At 33.5% G+C, this 23,869-nt stretch overlaps 5 protein-coding genes and 1 long non-coding RNA gene across 6 annotated transcripts; 3 read left to right on the forward strand and 3 right to left on the reverse strand.

Annotated features, from left to right (window-relative positions):
• The first annotated feature begins 323 nt into the window (after positions 1-323).
• On the forward strand, positions 324-3,692 carry LOC106662557 (sister chromatid cohesion protein DCC1). Its single transcript, XM_014386737.2, has 5 exons — positions 324-434; positions 2,215-2,610; positions 2,710-3,068; positions 3,124-3,427; positions 3,522-3,692. The coding sequence occupies exons 1-5, from the start codon at positions 430-432 to the stop codon at positions 3,625-3,627; spliced, it is 1,170 nt and encodes a 389-aa protein (XP_014242223.1). The 5' UTR covers positions 324-429; the 3' UTR covers positions 3,628-3,692.
• On the reverse strand, positions 3,643-5,677 carry LOC106662558. Its single transcript, XM_014386738.2, has 4 exons — positions 5,425-5,677; positions 4,327-4,476; positions 3,964-4,076; positions 3,643-3,901 (listed from the first exon to the last, which is right to left on the reverse strand). Exons 1-4 carry the CDS (start codon positions 5,602-5,604, stop codon positions 3,772-3,774), a joined length of 573 nt encoding a protein of 190 aa, XP_014242224.1. The 5' UTR covers positions 5,605-5,677; the 3' UTR covers positions 3,643-3,771.
• A 204-nt stretch (positions 5,678-5,881) lies between these two features.
• LOC106662538 (12 kDa FK506-binding protein) lies at positions 5,882-9,366 on the reverse strand. The gene is made up of 5 exons (XM_014386711.2): positions 9,217-9,366; positions 9,105-9,152; positions 6,351-6,463; positions 6,196-6,269; positions 5,882-6,102 (listed from the first exon to the last, which is right to left on the reverse strand). Exons 1-5 carry the CDS (start codon positions 9,251-9,253, stop codon positions 6,045-6,047), a joined length of 330 nt encoding a protein of 109 aa, XP_014242197.1. The 5' UTR covers positions 9,254-9,366; the 3' UTR covers positions 5,882-6,044.
• Positions 7,576-9,098, reverse strand: LOC112126500. Its single transcript, XR_002910006.1, has 2 exons — positions 8,159-9,098; positions 7,576-8,050 (listed from the first exon to the last, which is right to left on the reverse strand). It is a non-coding gene; the product is annotated as an uncharacterized LOC112126500 (long non-coding RNA).
• Positions 9,367-9,455: 89 nt separating the features above from the next.
• LOC112126499 lies at positions 9,456-11,475 on the forward strand. The gene has a single exon (XM_024225720.1). The coding sequence runs from the start codon at positions 10,116-10,118 to the stop codon at positions 11,460-11,462; it is 1,347 nt and encodes a 448-aa protein (XP_024081488.1). The 5' UTR covers positions 9,456-10,115; the 3' UTR covers positions 11,463-11,475.
• A 5,769-nt stretch (positions 11,476-17,244) lies between these two features.
• LOC106662537 (ubiquitin carboxyl-terminal hydrolase 33-like) lies at positions 17,245-23,193 on the forward strand. Its single transcript, XM_014386710.2, has 12 exons — positions 17,245-17,428; positions 20,212-20,304; positions 20,384-20,907; positions 21,126-21,220; positions 21,283-21,361; positions 21,589-21,647; positions 21,793-21,884; positions 21,967-22,214; positions 22,279-22,457; positions 22,572-22,673; positions 22,750-22,923; positions 22,990-23,193. The coding sequence occupies exons 1-12, from the start codon at positions 17,411-17,413 to the stop codon at positions 23,016-23,018; spliced, it is 1,692 nt and encodes a 563-aa protein (XP_014242196.1). The 5' UTR covers positions 17,245-17,410; the 3' UTR covers positions 23,019-23,193.
• The last annotated feature ends 676 nt before the right edge of the window (positions 23,194-23,869 follow it).

Below are 23,869 nucleotides of genomic sequence, written 5' to 3' on the forward strand. Positions count from 1 at the left end.
CATCGCTGACCTTTAAACCATAAAAAATAAATAAAAAATCTCTACATAAAAAATAACTGTTTAATTAATAGCATTTTTCTTTTATACCAGAAAAAAGAAATAAATAAAACAATAATGATATTATCTGCAAAATTATCAAACACCAAAACTATAAACCCATTAAGCAACAAAAAAACGCAAAACAAACATAATTTTAAAAATGTAAATGCATAAGATAAAATACTAGTCAAAAATGCTTTTTTTCTTAATACAAACATTTGTTCAAATCGACGCCGTCCGGCAAAACTTGGTACTTCATCTCACGTCGTCTAAACCGTTGGCTCACAAATGCCAGGAGTCTCTGGAAATGTTATATTTCTTTGATTGTTATACATCACAACATTCTTGTTTTCATCTCTGTCCAAACTCAAAAGTTATATTAAATAAATAATGGAGTAAGTTTTTTTACTGGAAAAATCTATTTGATTAGATGATTTATAGCAATCTAAAATATTAATATTTTTTCATGCATGGTATTATTTTTATTAATATTATTAAATTTCTTGTTCAATACATGGATGACATTTTGGCAGTTTTTATTTATATAAATGTTTTTTTAAAGAAAAGTACATTATTTATTTGGTAAAGGTTAATAAGATAAAGTTATATTTATTTATTTGATAAATAGATTAATTACAAAAATTTTAAAAATACAAGATGTAACATAATATAATTTATAATAAAACTTTATATAAAAATAAAATAAACATTATAAATTAGATACATTAAACGCAATTTGGCACGTGCTTGAGGTAATTTGTGGCGATGATGGGTTATCTTGTCTTCAGCGACTTACACAGTGCAGTTACCTGTCTGTGACAGGTTCTCTTTTGGCCCTCTTGCTGGAGAAATACCGGTGCATCTCGGCAAAATGATGTTTGTTTTCTGGGCACCCGGACGGTAGTAACGGAGGTCTCAAGGGTAACAAAAAAGACAGCTAAGGGCAAGACATCCCAACCTTCAAACTTAATCTGGCCTTCTGATGCTAAAAATGCAATAAAAGCACACAACAAAAGTGGCAGTGTCGGTGGGCCAGATTGTCAGAGAAGCTCCCGTTTATCAAGAGCATGTTGAGAGGTGACCCTCGGAGAATAGGGTCATCCTCAGTGAAGAGGCAAGGTTGACAAACTTTGGGCCAAAGATGTGTATGTGTCCAGCATGTATTGGTTGCTTGATATGTCCCACATTGAAGGATGCTATTCCTAGGCTCCATATAGAGGATGTGTATGAAAGCCACCCAATTTGGAGCGAGTATCTGGGTCCTCATTCCAATTAGAGGAAATGGGGGTATTTACTAAATATAATACACTATCTCGTCTTGGTTTCTGTATCAAGATATTTTAAAATCTATTGATAATGCAGGACATCAACTTGAATTTTCACCAACTTATTCGCCTGACCTTAATCCTATTGAGCATCATTGGGTTCAAGCAAAGGCGTGCCGTAGAAAGCTTCAGTGTGATGTCGACATCCTTTTTTGCATAATAGTTTTTATGATGTCAATTTATAAGCCTACAGCTGTATCTTTCGGCAAGGTAGAAGCAAACCTGTTCTTCCAGGTGGTAGCAAAGTTATATGAAGCCAGTATTGAGACTTAATTTTTGCTTTTTCTAAAATTTTACCAAATCCAGGCTAAGCAGAAGATATCCTGGGGGCTAACTATTACACCTGGAAGACCTTTGGCTAGAACAAAACATCACCATCTATTTTCTTCTCACAGAATCAGCAGGTTTTTGTATCTTTCTCATTGTCTTTGAGGTGGTAATTGGCAATGATCAAGAGGTTTATGATTTTATAAATTTCTGCCTGCTGAGAGAAATTTTTAATTTTACTGTCTGAATTGTTATAAAAAATTTAGTTGCTTTTGTACATTTTTTATCTTTACATTATTACATACATTGCTACTTGCATACTCTTCATAGTTTGATGGGTGTAAATGCTACACCTTATTTTGCAAGTTTGTTGGCTACTTCATCTCATTCAATCCCATCCTGATAGCAAAATTTCAACCCTACTTTTTTGGGATGTGTCAGATTATATCAACTAGAAATGTGGATTTTGTTTTCCAGGGAGTTTGCTAGGAAATGATTCGGCTCGTTTAAATTATAAATTTATTTTATTTTCTATCCATAGACGTAACTTTTTTGTTTAAAAATTTGATTTTTATTATTGCAGGTATGTGAGAAATGCAGAGGATATTGAAAAAGTTGTGAAACACGCCAAGCTCGACATTTCTGAATTTCGACCATTGACTCAGACACTGTACTTTGCCAGCAAAGATTCTGAATATCGCATATTAGAGCTCAATGATTCGCTTTATGACACGCTTGTCGTTAAAGGGGAAAACCTCATATTCAAAGGCGACCATGATGAGAAAGCTGTTATTTGCACTTCAGAGGCCACTTACGACGTGAAAGCTGCTGAGACGTCAAACTCACTGCTACTAATCCCTGGATTGAAATTTAGCGATAATATGGAATGCAAAGGTGAAAGAGATATAGAAGAAAAGCGCATTGTAAATATATTTAATGAGTACCTAGAGGTCAAGAAGTGCAAACCAAGGGTTCATAAGTAAGTCTATTGCACAAATTTTTAACCCATTAAGGAAGAGCATATCACGCTGATTGTTCTGGGTTAAGTGTCAAAAATTTAAGTTTTGTCTTTTTTTAGACTAAAACATCTTCTTGAGGCAAATCCTTTCACTGGGTTGGAGGAAGAGACGTCATTACGCTCATCTTACTCGACCAAAGAATTGCTCGATTGTGTTCAAGCGAGCGAGGCTGAACTGTACGAAGCGCTTAGAGAATTAGATGCCTTCCAACTTGGAGGTAAATGGCGCATACTCGGAGTTGAATATCATTTTAGGACGCTCAGCTATCTTCTTAATTTAATCGATGAAAACTCATGGAGTACAGATATGATCCCTATCGGACAGACAATTTCCATGCTCAAAGATCTTGTACCTAAGGTGATCCTAGATCACATTCTTCAGGCTTATCTTGTCCCTTCAGGAATGACTGATGATGAAGGTACATGCATGTTTTACTTTTTTTTTTTTTTTTAACTGGATTTTTTTAAACCTAGGTGATGAACTGTTTACACTGAAGCAAGACAAAACATGCTGCTTCATCGGTGAATACCTCCTCCGACCTGTTCAGAAATTTAATTCTGATGATTTTATGCAAGCATGGGCTGAATCTGTGCCTGAAGGGATGAATATCGATCTCAAACAGCTGGAGGGCATCGCTTTGTTCAGGTCTGATCAGCGTCCACCCGTATTTACATATTTCCCTGAGTCTGAACTTCCAGAAAATGAAGTCGAACGATTTGAACGACTATTTACAGAAAAGCCGAGCTGGAATTACAATGAAATCGAGCCATATGTCAGGTAATTTCCTTCAAAAAAATATTATTTAAAAAAAAATTGTATTATGCCTGTAAGAACATAAAAATTTTATATAAAATAACTTCTCTCTTTTAAGGAAACTAGCAACTGAAAAACAAACTGTGAATTCATTATTAACCAAGCATACTCGAGTGAGCAACATTAACGGTGTTAAAGTATACAGCTCTCGTTATAGAAAATGAAAATATCAAGTTTCTTTGTGTCAAATATTTATTGTATATTGTTGTACTATAAAATTATAATTAAATAAAATTATGTTGAGTTTAATGATTTATATTAACATTCATTTCTTCCCATCAATTTTGTAATAGTAAATTTGTCACAGACTATGGACCCTCAGCCCGTTTATGACAGTAGAAGTATCCAGATTGATTCTTACGTGAAGCTTCCCTACTAAGAGGAAACACTAACGGTTGTTTGTAATCCGTGAATTTTGGCTTCAAACTGTAGAATTCACTGAAAATAGAAATAAATTGTATAATAAACGATTGTAATAAATTTTGGTTTTAAATAACAACTTTGTGAATCCTCGTGTAAACGGAGAATCTTTTTCAAGTTTGAAGAAGTCGTAAGTCCTACAAGCGTCATAGGCATTGTCAGTGTTGTACCTCTGCCGGTGTTGTTGGGCTAGCTGCAATTATATTGATTCTTTCATTTCTTGATTTTTATTTACACTAATGTATGTAACAATATTTCTATTTAATATCAAATATGTTCAAAATAATTCCATAAAAATAAACTCATAAACAAATGAAACTATCCAAGTCCATATTCTTAGGAGATTGATGGCCACAGAACACAGTTCAGACTTTAAATTAAAATATTTAAAATAGTTCTAGCACAAGATTAACAATTGTAAATTAAATGCTGATAAAACATACCACATAAAAATGATCAACATAAGCTCGTCTTTCATAGTCTGTCCAGCTTGGAAGGAGTTCTTTAGGTGTAATTTTAGACTCTTTCTTGTGCAAGGGCACTTTTGTTATATTGTTTGATCCATCCAGCCTGTAAGACATCAGTGTAGCTAGCTGGAAGATGTTTATCTTTAAAATATTGCGTATAAAATTACCAATTGATTGAAACTTGTTTTTAATATTGATTACAATCTGTACCTTATTTACATTATGTAATAAGCTAGATTTACAATATTTACAAATCACTAATACTTATTTAGCACACCGTGAGTGCTCTCATTTATCTAGAGAGATTGGGCAACTCGATTAAGGAATGTTGAAAATGTTCTTTTGCAAGAGAGTATTTTGGGCATTTGCTTAATTTAGCATAACATTTGTGTGACAGAAGTCTGTAGAGTAGTCCAAAACATTTAATTCCTGTTGTTTTAATCGTGTGTGTTGGTTCCAGGTTAGTCTTGAGTCTACATAGAACTCAAGTTAGAGGACAGTCTGTTTTTGAGATGGGAGTATTATCGAGGAATACTTATAATACATATACTGTATGAGGGGTTTTGCTTCGAAGGGTAATGATATACGGGTGTTTTGGTTTACATTAATTGTAGTTAAACACCAGTGTTTGCTCCATTAAGCTATTTTGACCCTTGCCTGTACCTCCTCTGAAGACTTTGTAGGATTGAGATTACAGGATACACAGCTGTGTCGTCGGCAAAAATGGATGGTGATAAGCAGTGGATGTATGATTCAAATATTAATTTATCTATTAACAATGGAATTGCACAAATCTTTTATATCATTGTTTCAAAACCTTTTAATTTCTGCACCTTGTCTGTCTAATCTCACTGCAGTGAGCTTTGCAGTGGTCAGACACCTTTCAAAATTTATAAACAGACAAAATATTAACAGAATTACGAACAGACAAACCATTGCTATGTTAATTACAATGGTTTATCAGGTTTACGCATTCATCTTCCAGACCTCAATACAATTTGTTTAAATTCTATTGGTAACCATATAAATTTAACTTAATATTTTGATAAACTTTGTAAATGTAAACTGCTTTACATGATCATGTTTCTCATCCATCTTCATAAAGTGTTCCAAATATTTGACTTGGAATTGGTCTTTACAATAGGGAAACCCCTCGCAAACCTTGAACCTCCTTATTTCAGGGATAGAGATGAATGCATCCCTCCTCACACGATAATTAGTCGTACTCGGGAAAGGTACATCTAGCTCGCTCATCTTGGGAATTTTGATTTATTAACTTGACTCTAAATAAAAAAAGTTTACATTAAAATTAAGATCACCATGGAAATAACTGTAAAACAATTTTAAAACAAGGCTGATTGCCAATGATTCTTTTTATTTCCAAACAGTGACAATGTTTAGGATATAAAAAAAAAAAAATACAATTTCAGCTGTTAATTAGGTAATTTATTTAATTAACTGATATACATGCTAGAATTGTAATAAATAAAAAATGAGGTATTTGATTTTATGATTTTATATGAAGAACACATTTGTCAAAAGATTTTTATTATTTAAAGGATTTCGTTATCCAAGAGGTGAACATTAGAAAGAGAAAAGGAAAAAACTCCACAAAGATATTTGAACGATAAACAAATATTTTCAAAAAATTTGACAAGTTATATTCCTCCTTGGCCTTGTGATGATCCGTCTTTTTAAGGTTCAACCTTAAGCAGCTCCACATCGAAGATCAATGTCGAATCAGGAGGGATAGTGCAACGGAGTTAAGGAAAATAAATTTTAAATTACAATAAAAACTCTAATAAAAAAAATTAATTATTAAATTAAAGCGTTCAAAAAGGATATATTCCGGGATGTCCTCGAGAGCCATAAGCGAAATCAGGAGAACAGATTAACTTGGCTCTTTGGCCCACACACATCTGTAAAAAAAATTGAAAATAATTTATGCAGATTCACTTTTTTTCTTCTTTTTTTCCAAGTAAAAACTTGATAAATTTTACCTGGGCAACTCCCTCATCCCAGCCTTTGATGACTTCATTCCTACCTAGGCGGAATTTGAAAGGCACACCTCGATCTCTGGAACTATCAAATTTTTGGCCATTCTCCAATGTCCCTGTAACAGTGAGATAATTTCCCAAAATGCCCAGTATGAGAGAGAGAAAAAATTATATATTTTCATGTATTAGACCTTTACTTGATTATGGAAAATAGTTAACCACATGAGCCAAATATAATGAAGACTCACTTCAACAGTACATAAGCCATCAACAAGAGTTAAATAATAATAAAAAAAAATATATATATATAAATAATAAATAAATAAACAAATAAAACATATTTTTAATTTAACCAATTCTGGATGGCGAGCATATCATGCTCTTGGTTCTCTTAATGAGGGAGCTTAAAATCACTCATCATTACCTCTATGCAAATACTGAGAGCATGATATTGATATGCAGAAAACAAAAAGCACCTGAAGCACAAATTGAATGGGTTAATACTCTGAAGCGTGGTGAATTTGATCACTTCCGATAAGCCCTGTCTCTATGGCAATCTCAAAAATTTCTTCTAGCATTGTATAAATTCAATTTTTTTTCATCTAAAATTTTCTAGCATTGTATAAATTCATTTTTTTTATCTAAAATTTTCTAGCATTGTATAAATTCATTTTTTATCTAAAATTTTCTAGCATTGTATAAATTCATTTTTTTTATCTAAAATTTTCTAGCATTGTATAAAATCATTTTTGATTTTTCACATCCTACATGTATTTGTAAAATTTAAACAATGTTTATAAATCCCAGGCCCTGAAAATGTCAATAAAGATCGAAACAGCACAATAATGAATATGTTTTTCTAAAACCTACGTCACACCAGACCGCATCTCACGATCTCCGAATAATCATAACTAATGGTCACTAAACACCACACAAAAAAACTAGTGTTCATCAAAAATAAAATTAGACCTGAAAACTTATTTTGTACTATCCGAGTAATATTATGTTCACTCAATGAGACAAACATGTCTCTAGCCTCATGAACAAATCATAGATCATCTCATATCAGAAAGTATGCTAGAAAGAAAAATCTATGCAACTCTGTTAATGATGGCAACAAACAGCAAGTTATGTTTGTAATGTGGAAACACATTATATTTAAACATTAAAATATTTCTATAATGTAAGAAAAATCAATCATGATTGAACAAACATTTATAAAACTTAATATACAATGATGGACAAATTTGAAGCACCACTCAATTTACTTAGTTCAAAATTAAACCCATTATCTTTCTTCACAGTTACATGTAATTAGGAGCAATCTTAAGTCAAAATAAACAGTAAATAATGCTTTGTTTATTTACTTATACATTCATTAATCCCTTTTGCACAAAAAGTAGCTTTACACCCTTCCATTATGCTAGGCCTAAAGATTGCTTTCAGTTGATCTTTTTCCTACGTTGATTTCAATTGATAATATTCTTGATCTTCAACATTTTTCAATGGTTCCAGTCAGGCATTTGAGTGAGTATGACTGTCATAACATTAATAGTGAAAGGATACAGCTAATGTGAAACTGCCAAGAGAGAGTGTAAATCACTCTACAGTAAGAAGTGTTCTTCAGTGCTTCAGAAAATTACAGCTTTACACTAGTAATCCATGACAGATCTACAGACTATAGATTCATCCGACATCAGGCTCTATGAAAATGCAGTATATCATGGGAAATGTGATAAAGAATTAGATAAGACAAGTCAAAAATATTTTAATTTCCTTCAGAACTGTAAGAAAAAGTTTAATAAAATTACCTCAGGCCTCGGCACCCAGCTCATGAACCTTTCGTTACACATCTCAGAAAATGGCCAGGCTTCCATTCAATTGGAATTGGACATTTCAAGTTCTCTTTAGAGTTGAGGTGAGAGTTGGTCTCATATCTTCAGTAGGGCATAATTTCATATGGCGACTCTCTAGAGAAAGGTGCGCCCCCATACTGTATGGATCCTCAGGTGGTATTCCACTGTGTCATTAATGTTCTGGAGTAGCATTTACTTGGTCATCGGGCAAGTACGATCTCTAACTTCAAATGTGTACTAGTCTAGTGTCATTTGCCACCCGCATCGTAAGAGATTCTTGTCAATACTGTATAATGCCAGGATAAGGCCAGGACTGGAATTAAGTACTTGGAGGGCCAGCTCGAAGCCCTTATTTGAACCCAACCGAGCACATCCAAGACCAACCTAAGCGACAAGTACGATGATGAAACCCAAAGTTTTACACTCTAGAAGAGTTGGAAACGGCTGTCCTTGATGAATGGGAGAAAAAACTTTCTGAGGTACATAAAATCGTTTAACGGACGTAATTCGTGCCATAAGTAGAAATACTCAGTATTAAAAGGGGCAAAAAAAAATTTTCTTACATTTTTGTTTTAGAATTTTCTGTTTTACTCAATAATTTCTTTTTTTAGATGAAATTTTTTTTTTATGTCTTATTTTTTTTTACAACCAAAGCTATTTTCGGTATGCAAAATATGAATAAACTAAATACATTAAAATTTAAGGGTGGTGATTTTGTCCATCAGTGTATAGTGAAACGGATAGCGTCGTTGGTTATGTCTCATGATAGGTCACATAGTTTAGCCATATGACTGCATTTATAGTTATAAACTTAACAAAACATCATGCAATAAAGAAAAACTAAATAAAACTCGGCATACAGAGAAACTAAATCTTATTTAAATACGTAAATAATGCTCACCTGTGTAGTGTACAACTACGGTTTGGCCGGTTTTGGGATAGGTCTGGCCTGGAACAAACCGTCAATAATGACATATTACCGGGTAAATAGCGATAAATATCAGACTAAATACCATCTCCGCCGATGATCGTGTTCACGGTGACTCCCATTTTTCAAAACCGGGTTTTTGTTGAGAAAAGAATGGAATATATCGAGAAACGACACAGGGTTCCGACTCGTCAACCGGTTCGACAAGGACACAACCAACACAATACAAAATGGACGACTTGATTGGGCTGCTTGAAAGCTTCGACTTTTAAGGAGAATCGATTTTTTAGAAATAATTTTATTATTTTAGAAATAAACTTGCCCTTAGTTAATTTATTTTTTGTCATTTATATACTCCAAATTTTAATAATCAAGCAGATACAATTGTCAAAAAAATTGAGTCGTAAGAACTTGAAATAGGCGGTATTTGTAACCACAAATCAAATCGGCCTAGGCTAGTAGTAATTTTCCCTCTCGATTCAAAAAATTTGTAGTTTGGTTGATTTGATCAAAAACAAAGCTAAAGGGTTTAAGGGAAAATTCTTTGGAAATGTCCACACAATTTTATATGTAAAATACGTATTTCGCATTCTGGGGCCTTTAAAAAATGCTTGTTAACTTCAACTTTTGTAATTTTTAATCTGAACCGTTACTACACCGAAGATGTAATAAACTGCTCAACAATGAACAGGAATTTTTGTAATTTATTCTTATTCTGTTAATTTTAATTAAATTAACCGATATATTCTTACAACTTGGTAAATGTTAATCTTCTTTTTTAATAACGGATTTTTTTTTTTTTTTCAGTATTGTGTTGACCTTCGTACGAGGCGGACGTGTGTGTCTCTAGCGAGAGGATTTAACAAGAAATAACAAGTGGAGAGAACTGAAATTTTGAATTCCTTATTCATTTTTTTTTTTATTTCACCGATTTTCGAAGAAGGAAATTAAAAAAAAAAAAATTGTGCTTTTCCTTTTTTGAAAATGGAGGAAGATAGTGGAGGAAAGATAACAGTCCCACCTGACATAAACATGGTTGAAGAGAAAAAACAGGTTGATTTTGAAATCCAACATTCTAAAATGGAAGAATACGAAAAAATGGAATTTAACGTCAAAGACCCCGGTCCATTTCAAGTTATTCTCGAAAGTAAAAATAGTGAAGGGAACGGAATTGCGAGATTACACCCGATGGCAATCGATAGAATTATCCATGAGAAATGTAAAGAAATTGGCAATAACGTAACATCGATCAAAAAAATGAGTAAAAACAGAATAAAAGTAGAATTTAACAACGCTATTTCGGCAAATAAATTTCTCGACGCTCGACCAATCAAAGAAAAAAACTTTAACACGTACATTCCAAGACATCTTTTGATGAGAAGGGGCATTATTAGAAATGTTTGTGTAGATATATCAGATTCAGAATTAAGAGATATTATTAAAGATCCATATGGTAAAGATTTGAAAATAATTGATTTAAAAAGGCTCAATAGAAAATCAAAAGACGAAAAAGGTAAAGACTGTTTGATTCCCACCCAATCAGTCTTAATTACTGTGCGCGGTCAATATTTGCCTAATTACATGATAATTCATTATGTTTGGTGTAATATCGATCCATATAATCAGAGAGTAATACAATGCAAAAAGTGTTTCAGATATGGCCACTTTGCAGACCAATGTAAAGGAGAGGTAAGGTGCGAAAAATGTGGGCAATCGCATGATTCCAGTAATTGCAACTCTACAGAAATAAGATGCATACATTGTAACTTAAAGCACAAAGCAAACGATTTTCAAAGCTGTCCACAATTTAAAAAAGAAAAAGAAATTAAACAACTGATGGGAGAACAAAATATATCGTATAACGAGGCAAAACAAAAGATTTCCGGAAACACGTTTGCAACGCAGTTAACAAAAACAGTGCCATGTCTAAAAAATTTTACGGAATTCCCCCCCATAGAAAAAAAGGATATGCCAGGCAGACAATATGCTTCCACAAGCTCGTACAAAAGGACCATGAAAAGGAGCAGATTTCTATCTCCACCTAGGCAAGAGATAACGAAACAGCAGATTGATCCACACAATTTTTACAGAGAGGCAACTCCAAAAAATGAAATTGGGGGATTAATTAAGAACAACCCTCACATAGATCAAAGAAAAAATCAAATTAACATAGATAATGATACAAAAGATACGATTTTTGAAGCAACATTCTCGTTAGTTAAAAAGCTACAATATGAAATTAAAAATAAAAGTACGAAAGAAACAATGGATGATAATGCGCTGAAAGAAGCAATACGTGACAGGATTAACAATTTAATGTACAGCTCGTGAATAGGTACATGCATGTACATATAAGTTACGTTGGGTGGATGATCTCGTCCATAAAACTGTAGTGTTTAAAATAATTACCGAGATGGACCCAATGAATATAATCCAATGGAATGCTCGATCTTTAGCTTCCAAAAAACTCATGTTTGAAATGTTTATGGAGGAAAATAATATTTCCATTGCTGCCATTTCAGAGACTTGGTTCAAACCAGGCAAATTCTATGGATTCAGGGGATACAATGTTTTTAGCGATGATAGACAGGATGGTAAAGCAGGTGCAGCTATTATTCTAAAGAACAATGTGCCATATCAGGAACTTCCTAATAAGGTGACTTTCGAGGGTCTCTTTAGCGTAGGAATACAAATTACAGATGGAAGAGGAAAAACAGTATCTATTGTATCTTTATACAATTCCCCTCTCAATAAATTAAATAAAGGCCATTGGAAACGATTTTTCGATAGCTGGCCGTCACCAGTTTTGATAATGGGGGATTTCAACTGTCACAGTTCCGCTGTAGGATGTAGTTATTCGGATAAGAAAGGGGAAAATCTTTTAGAAGCCGCACATGAGAGTAATCTTGTGTTCCTTAATGATGGAACACCAACATTAATGCATTACGTGAATCAACATTCGCAATCGGCCATAGATATTACATTTAGTTCGGCCAGCACCGCCACACAATTTTCCTGGAACATATACGAAGATCCAATGGGTTCTAATCATTTGCCAATAATAATAAAATCACAATACTACAGTACTAAGCCTACAAACTTTGTTACTAATCGACGCTGGAATACTAACAAAGCAGAATGGAATAAGTTTTGCACTAATATGGACAAGATATGCTGCCAAAAGGATATTACCAATTACGATTACGAACAGTTAATCAACGACATAGAAATCTCATGTGAATTGTCCATTCCAAAGATTTCTTACATTAAAAAGAGAAGAAACACTTGGTGGAACAAAAACTGCTTAAGAGCTAGAGATCTTAGAACACAAGCTTATTTAGAATACAAAAGAAAACCAGATAATGAAAACTTCTCTATTTACAAAAAGGCGAACAAAAAGCTACAAAAATGCGTACAAACGGCAAGACATGAATCATGGAAAGTCTTTTGTGAAAAACTCAATAAAACCGTACCAATCAAAGACATTTGGAGACAGATTAAAATTCTTAAAAATAGACCATCTGAGAATCTTAAACCAGTGGACTCAGGGGAATGGACAGGCCAGTTCTTGAAGAACCTAACCCCTGATTTAGTAATAAATGATATTAAAAAATGGCAATCACAGACAATAGGATGCATAAATGAAGATGAATATGAAATGATAAAAACATTTAACAACGATGAATTAGATGCAGCTATCAAAAAAACTGCTACCACCTGCCCAGGTGTTGACAAAATTGATTACCCGATTATCAAGAACTTACCGTTATCGGCTAAGAAACGGTTGCTCAAAATTTATAACGAAATACTTGAAAATGGTCAAATCCCAGAACAATGGAATACATGTACGGTAATACCGTTATTAAAACCAGGCAAACCACAGAATATGGAATCTTCTTATAGGGGCATAACTTTGTCATCATGTTTGATGAAAACATACGAAAGGATGTTAAAAAAACGCCTGGAATGGTGGATTGAGAAAAAAGATTTGTTACCAGATTCACAATTTGGGTTTCGCAAAGGACGGTCAACAATACTCAATGTGTGTTCGCTGGTAACAGATATCCAAATTGCATTTTCAGAGGGTAAATCCACATTAGCACTATTTCTTGACATAACGGGAGCTTACGATAATCTAGATATTAATTTATTAGGAAACCTGCTTAAAACAATTCAGTTGCCTAAAATAATAGTAAAAAATATAATGTCTCTTATAACGGATCGGTCGATATTTATCAAAATCAAAGACACACTAGTGGGACCTAGAACTGCAAAAAAAGGCTTACCGCAAGGAGGAATTTTGTCACCCATATTGTACGCTCTCTATGTAGCGGACATAGAGGGGATACTTCCAGAAGGGATTAAAATTTTGCAATACGCAGATGATATCGTCTTGTACACCATCAGTAGCTGCGTAGACGAATGTGTGCAGAAAATGCAAGAAATGATTGGAGTTCTGGATCAATGGATGATAAGTAAAGGATTGACTATATCTACACAAAAATCAAAGATATGCTGGTTTTCAAGGAAAAGAAATAATCCTTTTGACTCCAGTTTGCACATGGGAAACTATAATTTTGAGGTGAAAGAAGCAGTAACCTTTTTAGGTGTACATCTGAACAGAAAGCTGAATTGGAATTTGCATATTAAGAATATAATATGCAAATCAGAGAAATATATAAATATTTTGCGAATGGTATGCCATAATAACTGGGGATCGGATCCCGACACAGCGCTTATGTTTTACAAAACGACGATACGAGCTAATTTGGATTACGGCTGTATGTTTTATGGGAACGCAAGTCCATCATTGCTTAAGAAACTAGATATCATGCAAAATAGGTGTATTCGTTTGGCCATGGGGTTTTTACCATCAACCCCAGTCATCATCCTTCAGCAAGCATCAGGTCTCATGCCTTTATGCTTTCGACGTCAAATGTTAAGTGACCGACTGATGGTCAAAGTCATGGCTTTTCACCCCATGCTGTTTACTAATATTTGCTATTTAAATGTAAAAAACTTGACAAGTGCGTATTGGCAAAAAAAACCATCTCCNAAAAAAAAAATAACGGATTTACTTAAGAAAATAAACATGAAGATTACTCATTTTATAAAAAAACACCTATTCTCGTCTTTTTTCCATTTTAATCCAGTCGTATTTTCTTTAATCGTAGAAAGACATAAACTTGAAGTATAAGTTTGCAATATTATTAGTCAGTGAAGTCATCGGCAAGTGGATATCCAAAGACAGTTGACATTTTTCAGAGCATGGTCTCCCAGATTTTAGCTCGATTCCGAGAGACTGGAAGTGCCAATAGGAGGCCTGGTAGTGTATCTCAGTGCATTGTGACGCTAAGGGAGGACAGAAATACAAATCGTTTGTGGGAAGTTGGCCTCACATTATATGCTCCTTTGAGACGACCTGCAACAACAGCCCAACACTAGCAGCTCAGGAGAATATGGTGCAGTGAGCACCTAGGAGAGAACACCAATTGAAATGCTGTTATGTTTACTAATGAGTCGCATTTCTGTCTGTATAGTGATAGCAGGGGCTGAAGAGTCTACCGAGAACAGAGGATGCATACAATGCCCCAGTTCTTACTCCCTCACTGGGGGGGGGGGGGAGTTCTTGTTCACTGCAGTTTGGAGGAGGCAATCTGGGCCAGGATATACACTGCAGGACGAACTGGTTTCCATATTATCGAAGGCAACCTCAATGTACTAGTAGGCAACCCGCAGACTGTTATGTACTAGAAATTATCGAGGAATACATCCCTCACGTGTGGGATTTGCAGAGAAGACTTTTCAATCACCATCCACAGCCAGTTAGCCTGCATCAACTGAGTGCAGCATTGCAACATCTATGAAGTGAAATTCCTTAAAATATGTGACAACCTTATTAACAGTATGCTAAAAGGCGTACAAAGGTTTATACAAGATATTAATTGTTTTAAAAAAATTATTGTGTCCAATAAACAAAATTATGGAATTAAAACTTTTTATTTTATTTTATTTTTCAACATCTCTTAATTAAATTTTCCTTCAGTAAAAAGCATAATAATTTTTAATAAATTTTAATGGAATTTATAATTTAAAAAAAATAATAAAAATGCTAGAGAAAGAAAATACATACTACAAAATTGGCGATATCCCTACTCATTTTTGAGCAGTTTATATGACGAAAGCTCAACACGTTTTTAGTGTTTTCTTAATCCAAAGACCATTTATCTGATTAATCCTCACTCAAAAAATCAACTAATGTAAACAATAAAATGGACAAGAACATGTTTTGTAATAAAGTTAAATAACAAATAAAATAAATTTGTAAGATAGCAGCTTATAAACTTAAAATCCTATGGACTATACATGACTACTTTAATATTTTGGATTCCTATGAATGTATCTTAACTTTGGAAAAGAGAATTATTTACGTTGACCTCATCTTCAATAAATTAATAAACTTGTGAATAATCAAATTAAGACACCTTATTTACTTTCCAAATTAAACTTTAGTGTTCCCTAGATCTCATCCCAGAAACATAAAATATCCTTCATTTCCGCTCATAAAAATAATTATATAAAAGAAAGTCCTATATAAAGGTCAATGCACAGAGCTTATGCTTATCCACATCACTCGTACCAAGATAATATTAACGTTTTTAAAAATCAATTAATTTCCACACTCAGGATATAAATGTTTAGATCAATTCACTATTTTCATATCCATTTTATGTATGTCTCATTATCATTCTATAAACACATAGCTGTTTATTTAATAATTAAAATTATGTATTACTATATTATTACAGTAAAGTACATTTACTCTGACACTTTTTTCCAGATGTTGAGTGTCAGACAGAAAATTGCTTTGATTGTTTACATACTGATAGAAATTATTAGAAAATTATATTGTGGATATGTATATGTCAGTTCTCAAAATGTGAAACTTGGAAAAAATATACGACCCATTTGCATACAAGATAGATTTTTGCGTTCATTTTATATATATATATCTTTCATTCTGCACACAGTTGATTTTATCTTGACACAAAACACAAAATTGAGGTATATTTAATTATTCTAAAAATAAAAAAGAAGAGAAAACGTTCTAGATGGGTTCGAGAGTGTGTTTTGAAAAAAGCAGTGCCTACAGTCAATGTCTGAGCTCAGTATTGAGGATCCAGTTCAGTTTTCGAATTTTTGAGAAATGAAATCTGCTGATTTGTTTGTAAAATTAGTTCCCTTATAGGAAAACAAGATACCAAATTCAAAAAAAAGTTAGTGTAATTTTGCAATTTTTAGCATATAGTAGGTACGTACTACTATTATTAAAAATTGTAATTTTAAATTTATTATTCTTTAGATTTAAATTTTAGATTTAAACCACTTTTTATTGTCACTCATATTTATGCTAAACCTATTGCAGAAAAGTATACGAATGGCCAACTTTTGCGACAAGTGTCAAAAAAAAAAGATTGAACTTACAACAAGGTTTACATCTATTGATATAGAAGTGTTGATAACTAGTGGTTCAAATATATCTCTGACATAAATTCTTCACTGTTTACAATAGCCACGATTTCTGTCTGACATAAATATCATGCAATAACTGTTGGATGTAAACGTACCTTTATGCTAATTAGTATATTACTAATAATTATATTTTTCTGATGTTTTGTTTGTATTCTATGAATTATATGAACTGTGTATTTTTACGGCTATGTTTTATTTATTAATTCATACTTCTGATTATTTGTTATTTTATTATAATTATAATTCAGTTGTTTCTTTAATTAACTATTTATGTTTTGTAATGAATCTCTTTATTAGCTCTACTAAGTGAGTTTGTAACTATGTAACTATGAAATATATTCTATTAAATTTAAGAGAAATCTATATTGTTTTTGTGTACGTGTTGGGAAAACAATAACCAAACAAGCCAATTTGTGGACGGTTGTTAATTTATAGAATTTAAATTTGCTGCTGTTTAAATAAATATTTTTGTTTTATTTCTGGTATTCTATGTTGTTTTACCAATAATCGATGTTTGACTGCCAATTCGGCCCTGCCTCCTTTCCTTATCGGCTTCTGTTTGGATTATACAGAAAAAAATGGAAAGTCATAAAAAACAGGGAGGCTACACAATGTCTACTAATCCCTTTGTCGGACCGGACCCGTTGGTTTTTGATCCATTTTTGTCAATACGACCCTAATCTTTGAAAAGGCCAGTTAAAAGGAGGAAAATTCACTTTTCACTCCCGAAGAGGAGGAGGACGGAAATGGAGGACAGCCTGGAGGTAAACTAATTGAAAAAACAAGGGTGGCAGAAGCCCTCGTCTTGCCATTTTAGACTTATCATTCAGATAATTTAGCTTCTAATTGTACGATTTAAACGTCGGGAAAAACTTTAAATTATATTTTTTTTAAATTACAACTTTGAATGTTTTCATTTGTATAATTTAGTTTTAAAGAGGTACTTAATTAAACTTGATTTCAAAGGACACATACTTTCTCTGCATAAAGTTCCCTTTACGGCAATCAACAACCTACAAAACCGTTTACAGTGGCATCCATACATCCACATTCAATACATTAAGTTTTCCTACATGAACCACACTACCATTCACTTCTATAAAATATCACCCTTAACACATTCTTTGGACTCCACCTAGATAAAGAACTTACTTAGAATCAAAACAGAACCAGATTTCAATAAAGTGAAACATCCGATAACAGACTTCTTACGGGATACTAAATAAAGGACTATGACATTGTTGTGGGGTGGGCGCATGGGCTGTGAGTCATTGATTGAACGACCCTTGAGCAGCCTTGTTAGACGTCACATAGTCATATAGAACTGTGTACATTGATGCCCTGCAGGTTGCAAGCTAAGCTTGTAAGCTGACAAGGAGGTTTTCATTGATATCTGAATTAAACTGGAAAATCGGACACCAGAATCAGAAAATTTTATGTATTGCTCATTATGCATTGCTGTAGATACCAAAGTGATTACTTCACGTCTGGTTAGCAATGGTTTTCAGGTTCATCGTCCTCCTGGGCGAGTGGACCTGCATACAACACTTGTTTGTGCGAAATATTAGAAGGTTGATGGGCCTGAGCCCAGCATTTCGTTGCCAATCAAAGCAAGGTAGTGTTTGAACAAGCAATGGTAGAAGCCTCAGTGAAAGGCCGGCACACGCACTACATTTTTTCTGAGCATTGAGTGGTGGCAGAAAATGAGATGTCACATGTCACAACTTCTGTTGGACCATAGAGACTTTGACATGAGATACACCAATCTAATCTATAAGACACTCCCTGAGTGTGCCAACCCGAAAGGGTGGAGTGCATTGCATTTCGGTATAGTGACTGTGCAGCATTCGTTTGATAGTTTTTCAAGATTAGTGTGCATGCAGTATCCACTCCTGCAAGGTACCGAGCCACAAGATATGGATAGAATTATGTGGCAGAAAGGGTGGCTAGCTTAAGTAGGCGAGGAAGTGTACCTGACATTGTACTTTTTTCTTTTTTCTTTTTTCTTCCCCCGAGGGTTTGCAGCACCAGAGGTCATATCAACCCTCAGGGTTCTTGAGTTCCAATAAGATGGCTCCACAAGGTCCATCCTGGGGGTGCTAACCTGTCACTAGTAAAATCCGGCTTGAAATGGAGCTCGGTCGCTAGACTGTGCCTAGCTTCTACACGGGCTCAGGTGTGGAGCGATAAGAACAAGTAACAGTAGAGAAAGACTCTTAGTAGGGGACAGGCCAGATTAGTTTTTCATTTTTCTTAGTTACAGGTAGCATAAACGATATCTGAATCTTAAAACAACTTTTAATTATATTTACAATTATTGATTAATTGAAATGAAGGTTCTTCGAATTTGTTAACTTCTCCACCACCTCAACCAATCTTATTTTCTTTCTGATGCTTTTTTCATTTAATGATTTCAGTTTAAGTTCAAATTTTCATTCTGTTGACATGGCTCTGACCCGCCAAAGATTGACAAATTTTAAAAAATAGTAAATCCTCGCCACACATGCAGTATCTGTACATATACAAATACAGACTGCTTTATGTTATCAGATGATGAAAACTTTAGAGGACACCTCCCGAAAAAAGACAAAAGTGGAACTATGTCTGTTCCTTAGGTGTTACTGTATTTCCATTGTTCAAGACGTAGAAGAAACCAGCAGCAACAAATTCCATTAATGCTGTTTTGCATATCCCAGTGCCTTAGTCAGTCAGTCCAATTCTGACCACCTTTGATTATTTTCATATACTGAAACACCGTGTGTTGCCTTTCATGTTAGCGACTAGGGAGATTAGAGAGTGGAAAAAAAAAGGTAGAAGACTTTTCTTGGTCTATGAAAACATAGGTCTAGAAGTAACGAGGTAGAGATAGAAAACTTTTAACTTGACTTTTAAGCCTAGTACATACTTGTAGACTTGGTCAGGTGTCCATGCCCAGGGCTCAACCTCCGACCCTTTTTATAGGCTTAAAAGACTTTTGAAAATCTGACATTGTTTTATAAACCCAGTATACAGATTCAGTATTTTATCTCATGAAATGACTTATTCAAATGACTCATAAACTTCTAAGGGCTTTGTCATGATTCGAACCAGAACTGTTATCCCAAGTCTATTGTTACTAAAAATACAGTTAAAAATTATGAATTAAAAAGACTTAATGGGATTTAGTCACTGTCAGTTTTTCAAATGTCTGGATGATTAACCAAAGTAACTGTACAGTTTTATCTGGTCACAACCTTTTATATTTTTTGCTTGTTACATATTTTTATCACTTTTTTTAATTTCATGCACCACAGTAGCAAAGTGAATCTATGATTATTTCTAGTACATATTGTTCATGAAATTAAGAAAATTTCATATAGAATATTTAATATGCTTGTAAAATTTCATTTAGGATTTTTTTAAGTTTCTTACATTTCACTTTTGTTCTTCATAGTTTCTAACTTTCTGCGTTTAAACATTTATACTAGATTGTTTTTTTTTTATCTGTATGTTTTTATATGTCTGTTTTTTTTTTTTTTTTGTTTTTTAACGTTAAACATCTTTACAGGGTTTAATAGAACCGACAACATGCACACATATACTTGAGATTGAAAAAGAACATTTAATAGGAATAATAGATGATTTTGACACACCGGAAAATGTAAGTAGTTTCGATTTGTTTTAAACTTTATTGTCTTATTAATTTTTTATAAATACATTTTTTTGAATTACCAATTTAGTCACCCGAATGTTACACGTGCAACAATACCACCTCCATATGGCTTTGCCTCCACAAAGACTGCAAACGTTACTTCTGCTCAAAAAATACAAACCACCAGTTCAACCATTATAAAGCCGATGAACGACATTGTCTGCAACTTGATACTTCAAACCTTTCGTTTTATTGTCATGAATGCCAGGTAGTTATTTACATCACCGAGAGGTTGAGGCTTGTTGAAGTGAGGCGTGGAGGCTGGCCGCGTGGCGTTATCGGCCTTCCAAATCTTGGCAACACTTGCTACATGAATAGCGCGCTTCAGGCACTACTCAATTCTCCTCCTCTTGTATCGTACTTCATTTCGAGGAGCTTAGATTCTTCGCGGCCAGGTCGACGGAGAGAAGGCAGCCTCTCGACAGCATTCCAGCAACTAGTAATTTGCATGCTCTCAAGAAAGACTCCTCCGCCGAATTTGCTATTTATGATAAGGTCTGCCCATCCAATGTTCAGGGGTTTTCAACAGCATGATTCTCAGGAATTTCTTAGGTAAAATATCACCCCAATTACTGATTCTTTTTATATTTTAAAATTGAAAGTTGAAATTCATATAGATTATCTAATGTTGCATCAGATAGCAAATTAGACAATTAAAAATTCAAGAAGAAGGAATAAAGCATTATTTTTGCAGTTTCATTCTTCACTGAGTATTTAGAAACAAATAAAAAGTTTATTATTACTTTATTTATTTTTTATTTGTTTAATAGATGTTTCATGGATGGACTACATGAAGAAATGAAGAAAATTTCAATGGAAACAAACCATCAACAATGTAGTTGTGAGACTAACCAACAGCAGAAAAGTAAAATATATTTAAAAAATGTGTTTTATACGTATATACAAAATAAAAAATTAAAATTTTAGATGATGAAACTGAAGAATCGGATGATGCAGATGATTATTATGAATCGTGCGACTCTGATGTCTCTGAGAAATCATCTTTGTAAGTAATATTTTCAAGATTTTGTGATAACGACGTCTACAAGTTGATGAAACTGTAGTTTGATTGCTGCTGTAAATAAAAATCCCGACAGACAGAACAGAAACAAAGTAGCCAGGATGATCAGAGATGACCAAAGTACATAAGCTACTGCACTCTCAAAGACTCATTTATTTAAAAGGACAATTTTTTTTATTTATTTATTTTTATTGTTTTAATTTTCTGTTTAGATCATTTTCAAGGTCTGCTTCACCTCTAACAACACAAGAACCACCTAGTGACAAACACGGTACGTTTTTGTTTTTTTGGCTGCTGCTTTTTATTCAAAACTACACATTTTATATCTTAGTTGTTATAATTTTTTCACTGTGAACAACCTTCAGACTAATAAATGACTTGCTTTATTATAAAAATAAATTTAAAAATTCTTGCAGGCAAGTGTAAAAAAAACCAGTGCAAAAGTATAATAAGTGATATATTTGATGGCATAATATTGAGTTCTGTTCAGTGTTTAACATGCAACCGGGTAAGTACAGTAAAATAAGCCATGCATATGCTAAAAATCAATTAATATTATAACAATCAATAAATTAATTTATTCATTTAAGGTTTCAACAAGGGTAGAAACTTTTCAAGATTTATCTCTGCCGATTCCATCTAGAGACCACCTGAACCTTTTGCACCAAAGCTCAAATCAAGCCACTCAGAAATGTTCCCACTATGGGAACGAACAAGGTTGGTATTCATGGTTTATGGACTGGCTCAGTTCTTGGTTCTGGGGGCCGACTGTATCATTGCATGACTGCCTTTCTGCTTTCTTTTCCGCTGATGAACTCAAGGGTGACAACATGTACAGGTAATTTCCTCATAATTTCAATTTATATTGAAACGGTAAAAAGGAATGGATCATTTTTTTTTAGTTGCGAGAAGTGCCGGAAGCTGAGGAATGGCATAAAATTCTCTAAAATGGTGAAGACTCCTGAGATACTCTGTGTCCACTTGAAACGATTCCGCCACGATCATGTATTTTCATCGAAAATCGCCTCCCACATAAAATTTCCCATGGAAGGACTTGATCTCAAGCCATACATTGATGAAGGTAAGGCCCAGTTCAGATGTAGGTGATTGGTATGAGAGACCGGGCACTATCAATAAATGGCACATAATAAAATATAAAAAAATCTCATCCTTCTCATTATATTGTTTATTTCAGACAGTCAAGACTGCATTACAAGGTACAACCTCATCAGCGTGATTTGCCACCATGGAACTAGTGGTTCTGGAGGACATTACACCACTTATGCCTTAAATTCAAGTAATTATTGCCAATATTTTCTCTTCAAATTTGTTTCTATGATTAAATAATCATTTTTTTTTAAATTGTGATTCAGGTACAAACCAATGGTATCATTACGATGATATGCTGGTCACTAAGGTGAGCTGGGAGGTAGTAAATTCTTGCCAGGCTTACGTTCTTTTTTACAGGAGGGAAGCAGAGAGATTGAAAAAGTATAGAACTAAGTTTAAAACAATTGAAAATAACAATTCCGATATTGAAACAACCTGTGAGTTATATTTAAGAAATAAATTTTTCCTGATTTTATAATAATACCGATGTACTCGTTTTTTAGGTCACGTTGCCAATTTTGACGAAGATTGAAAGAAATGAGAGTAGGTATAATGTAAATATGTTTTAAATTGTAATTATATGATGTAAAGTGTTTCTTATTCTATATCATAAATTCTCTTTAGCATTTGCTTTAAACAAAAGTGTAAATATGCATGTTTTCCTTATTTTGTTTTACTTCAGAAATATTCATTTCAATGTTAGTAAATGACACAACATTTTTCCTCTATCACTTTTTTTATTGTTAAATTTTTATAATATAAATTGATTTCAAAGAATATAATGTGTTTTTTTGCATATTTTGTACAGTATTTATAAAGAGCTCGAAAAGAGAAAAAAAGGCTGTATGTCGAGGCTAAAAGTGTGACAAAACATAAACTTATCTGACCTGGTAGTATTGTGATTTATTTGTAAATCGTGTTTTTTAATTGCCAGGAAACAGTTATATTTTGGTATTAATACTTTATTACTGCTAAATTCAATGTCTAAATTATTACACAAAATAAATATTTTATTCGTTTGTATATCTTTGTTTTTCATCTCTTGTCTAGTGTATGATAATTTTTTAAAATGTTTTTATTTGTAGCCTATATATATTACAAGTTTGATCACAATGTGCGTTTTTCACATGGTTGCTAATACTAAGGCCAGTGCTGCACCCGGAGGACAGAGTGCAAGTGACAAGGAGGTGTTGAGGCCATTGTCAATTAATGTGCAAGTTCTTGGGATGGGAATGTGTACACAGAGGGCTTGGGCTGGATTGAGAGTTTGGTGTGAAAATTTGGAATCCAGAACGGTTGTTTGTTGAGGCCTTTGTGGATAGTGAGGTTAGTGACATAAGTAGCTTTGACAATTTGTCTGAGAGCTGATTGGAAGATTTGGAT

Source organism: Cimex lectularius, unplaced genomic scaffold, assembly GCF_000648675.2.
Source record: "Cimex lectularius strain Harlan isolate CLEC.00 unplaced genomic scaffold, Clec_2.1 scaffold33, whole genome shotgun sequence".
NCBI classification, from domain to species: Eukaryota; Metazoa; Arthropoda; class Insecta; order Hemiptera; family Cimicidae; genus Cimex; species Cimex lectularius.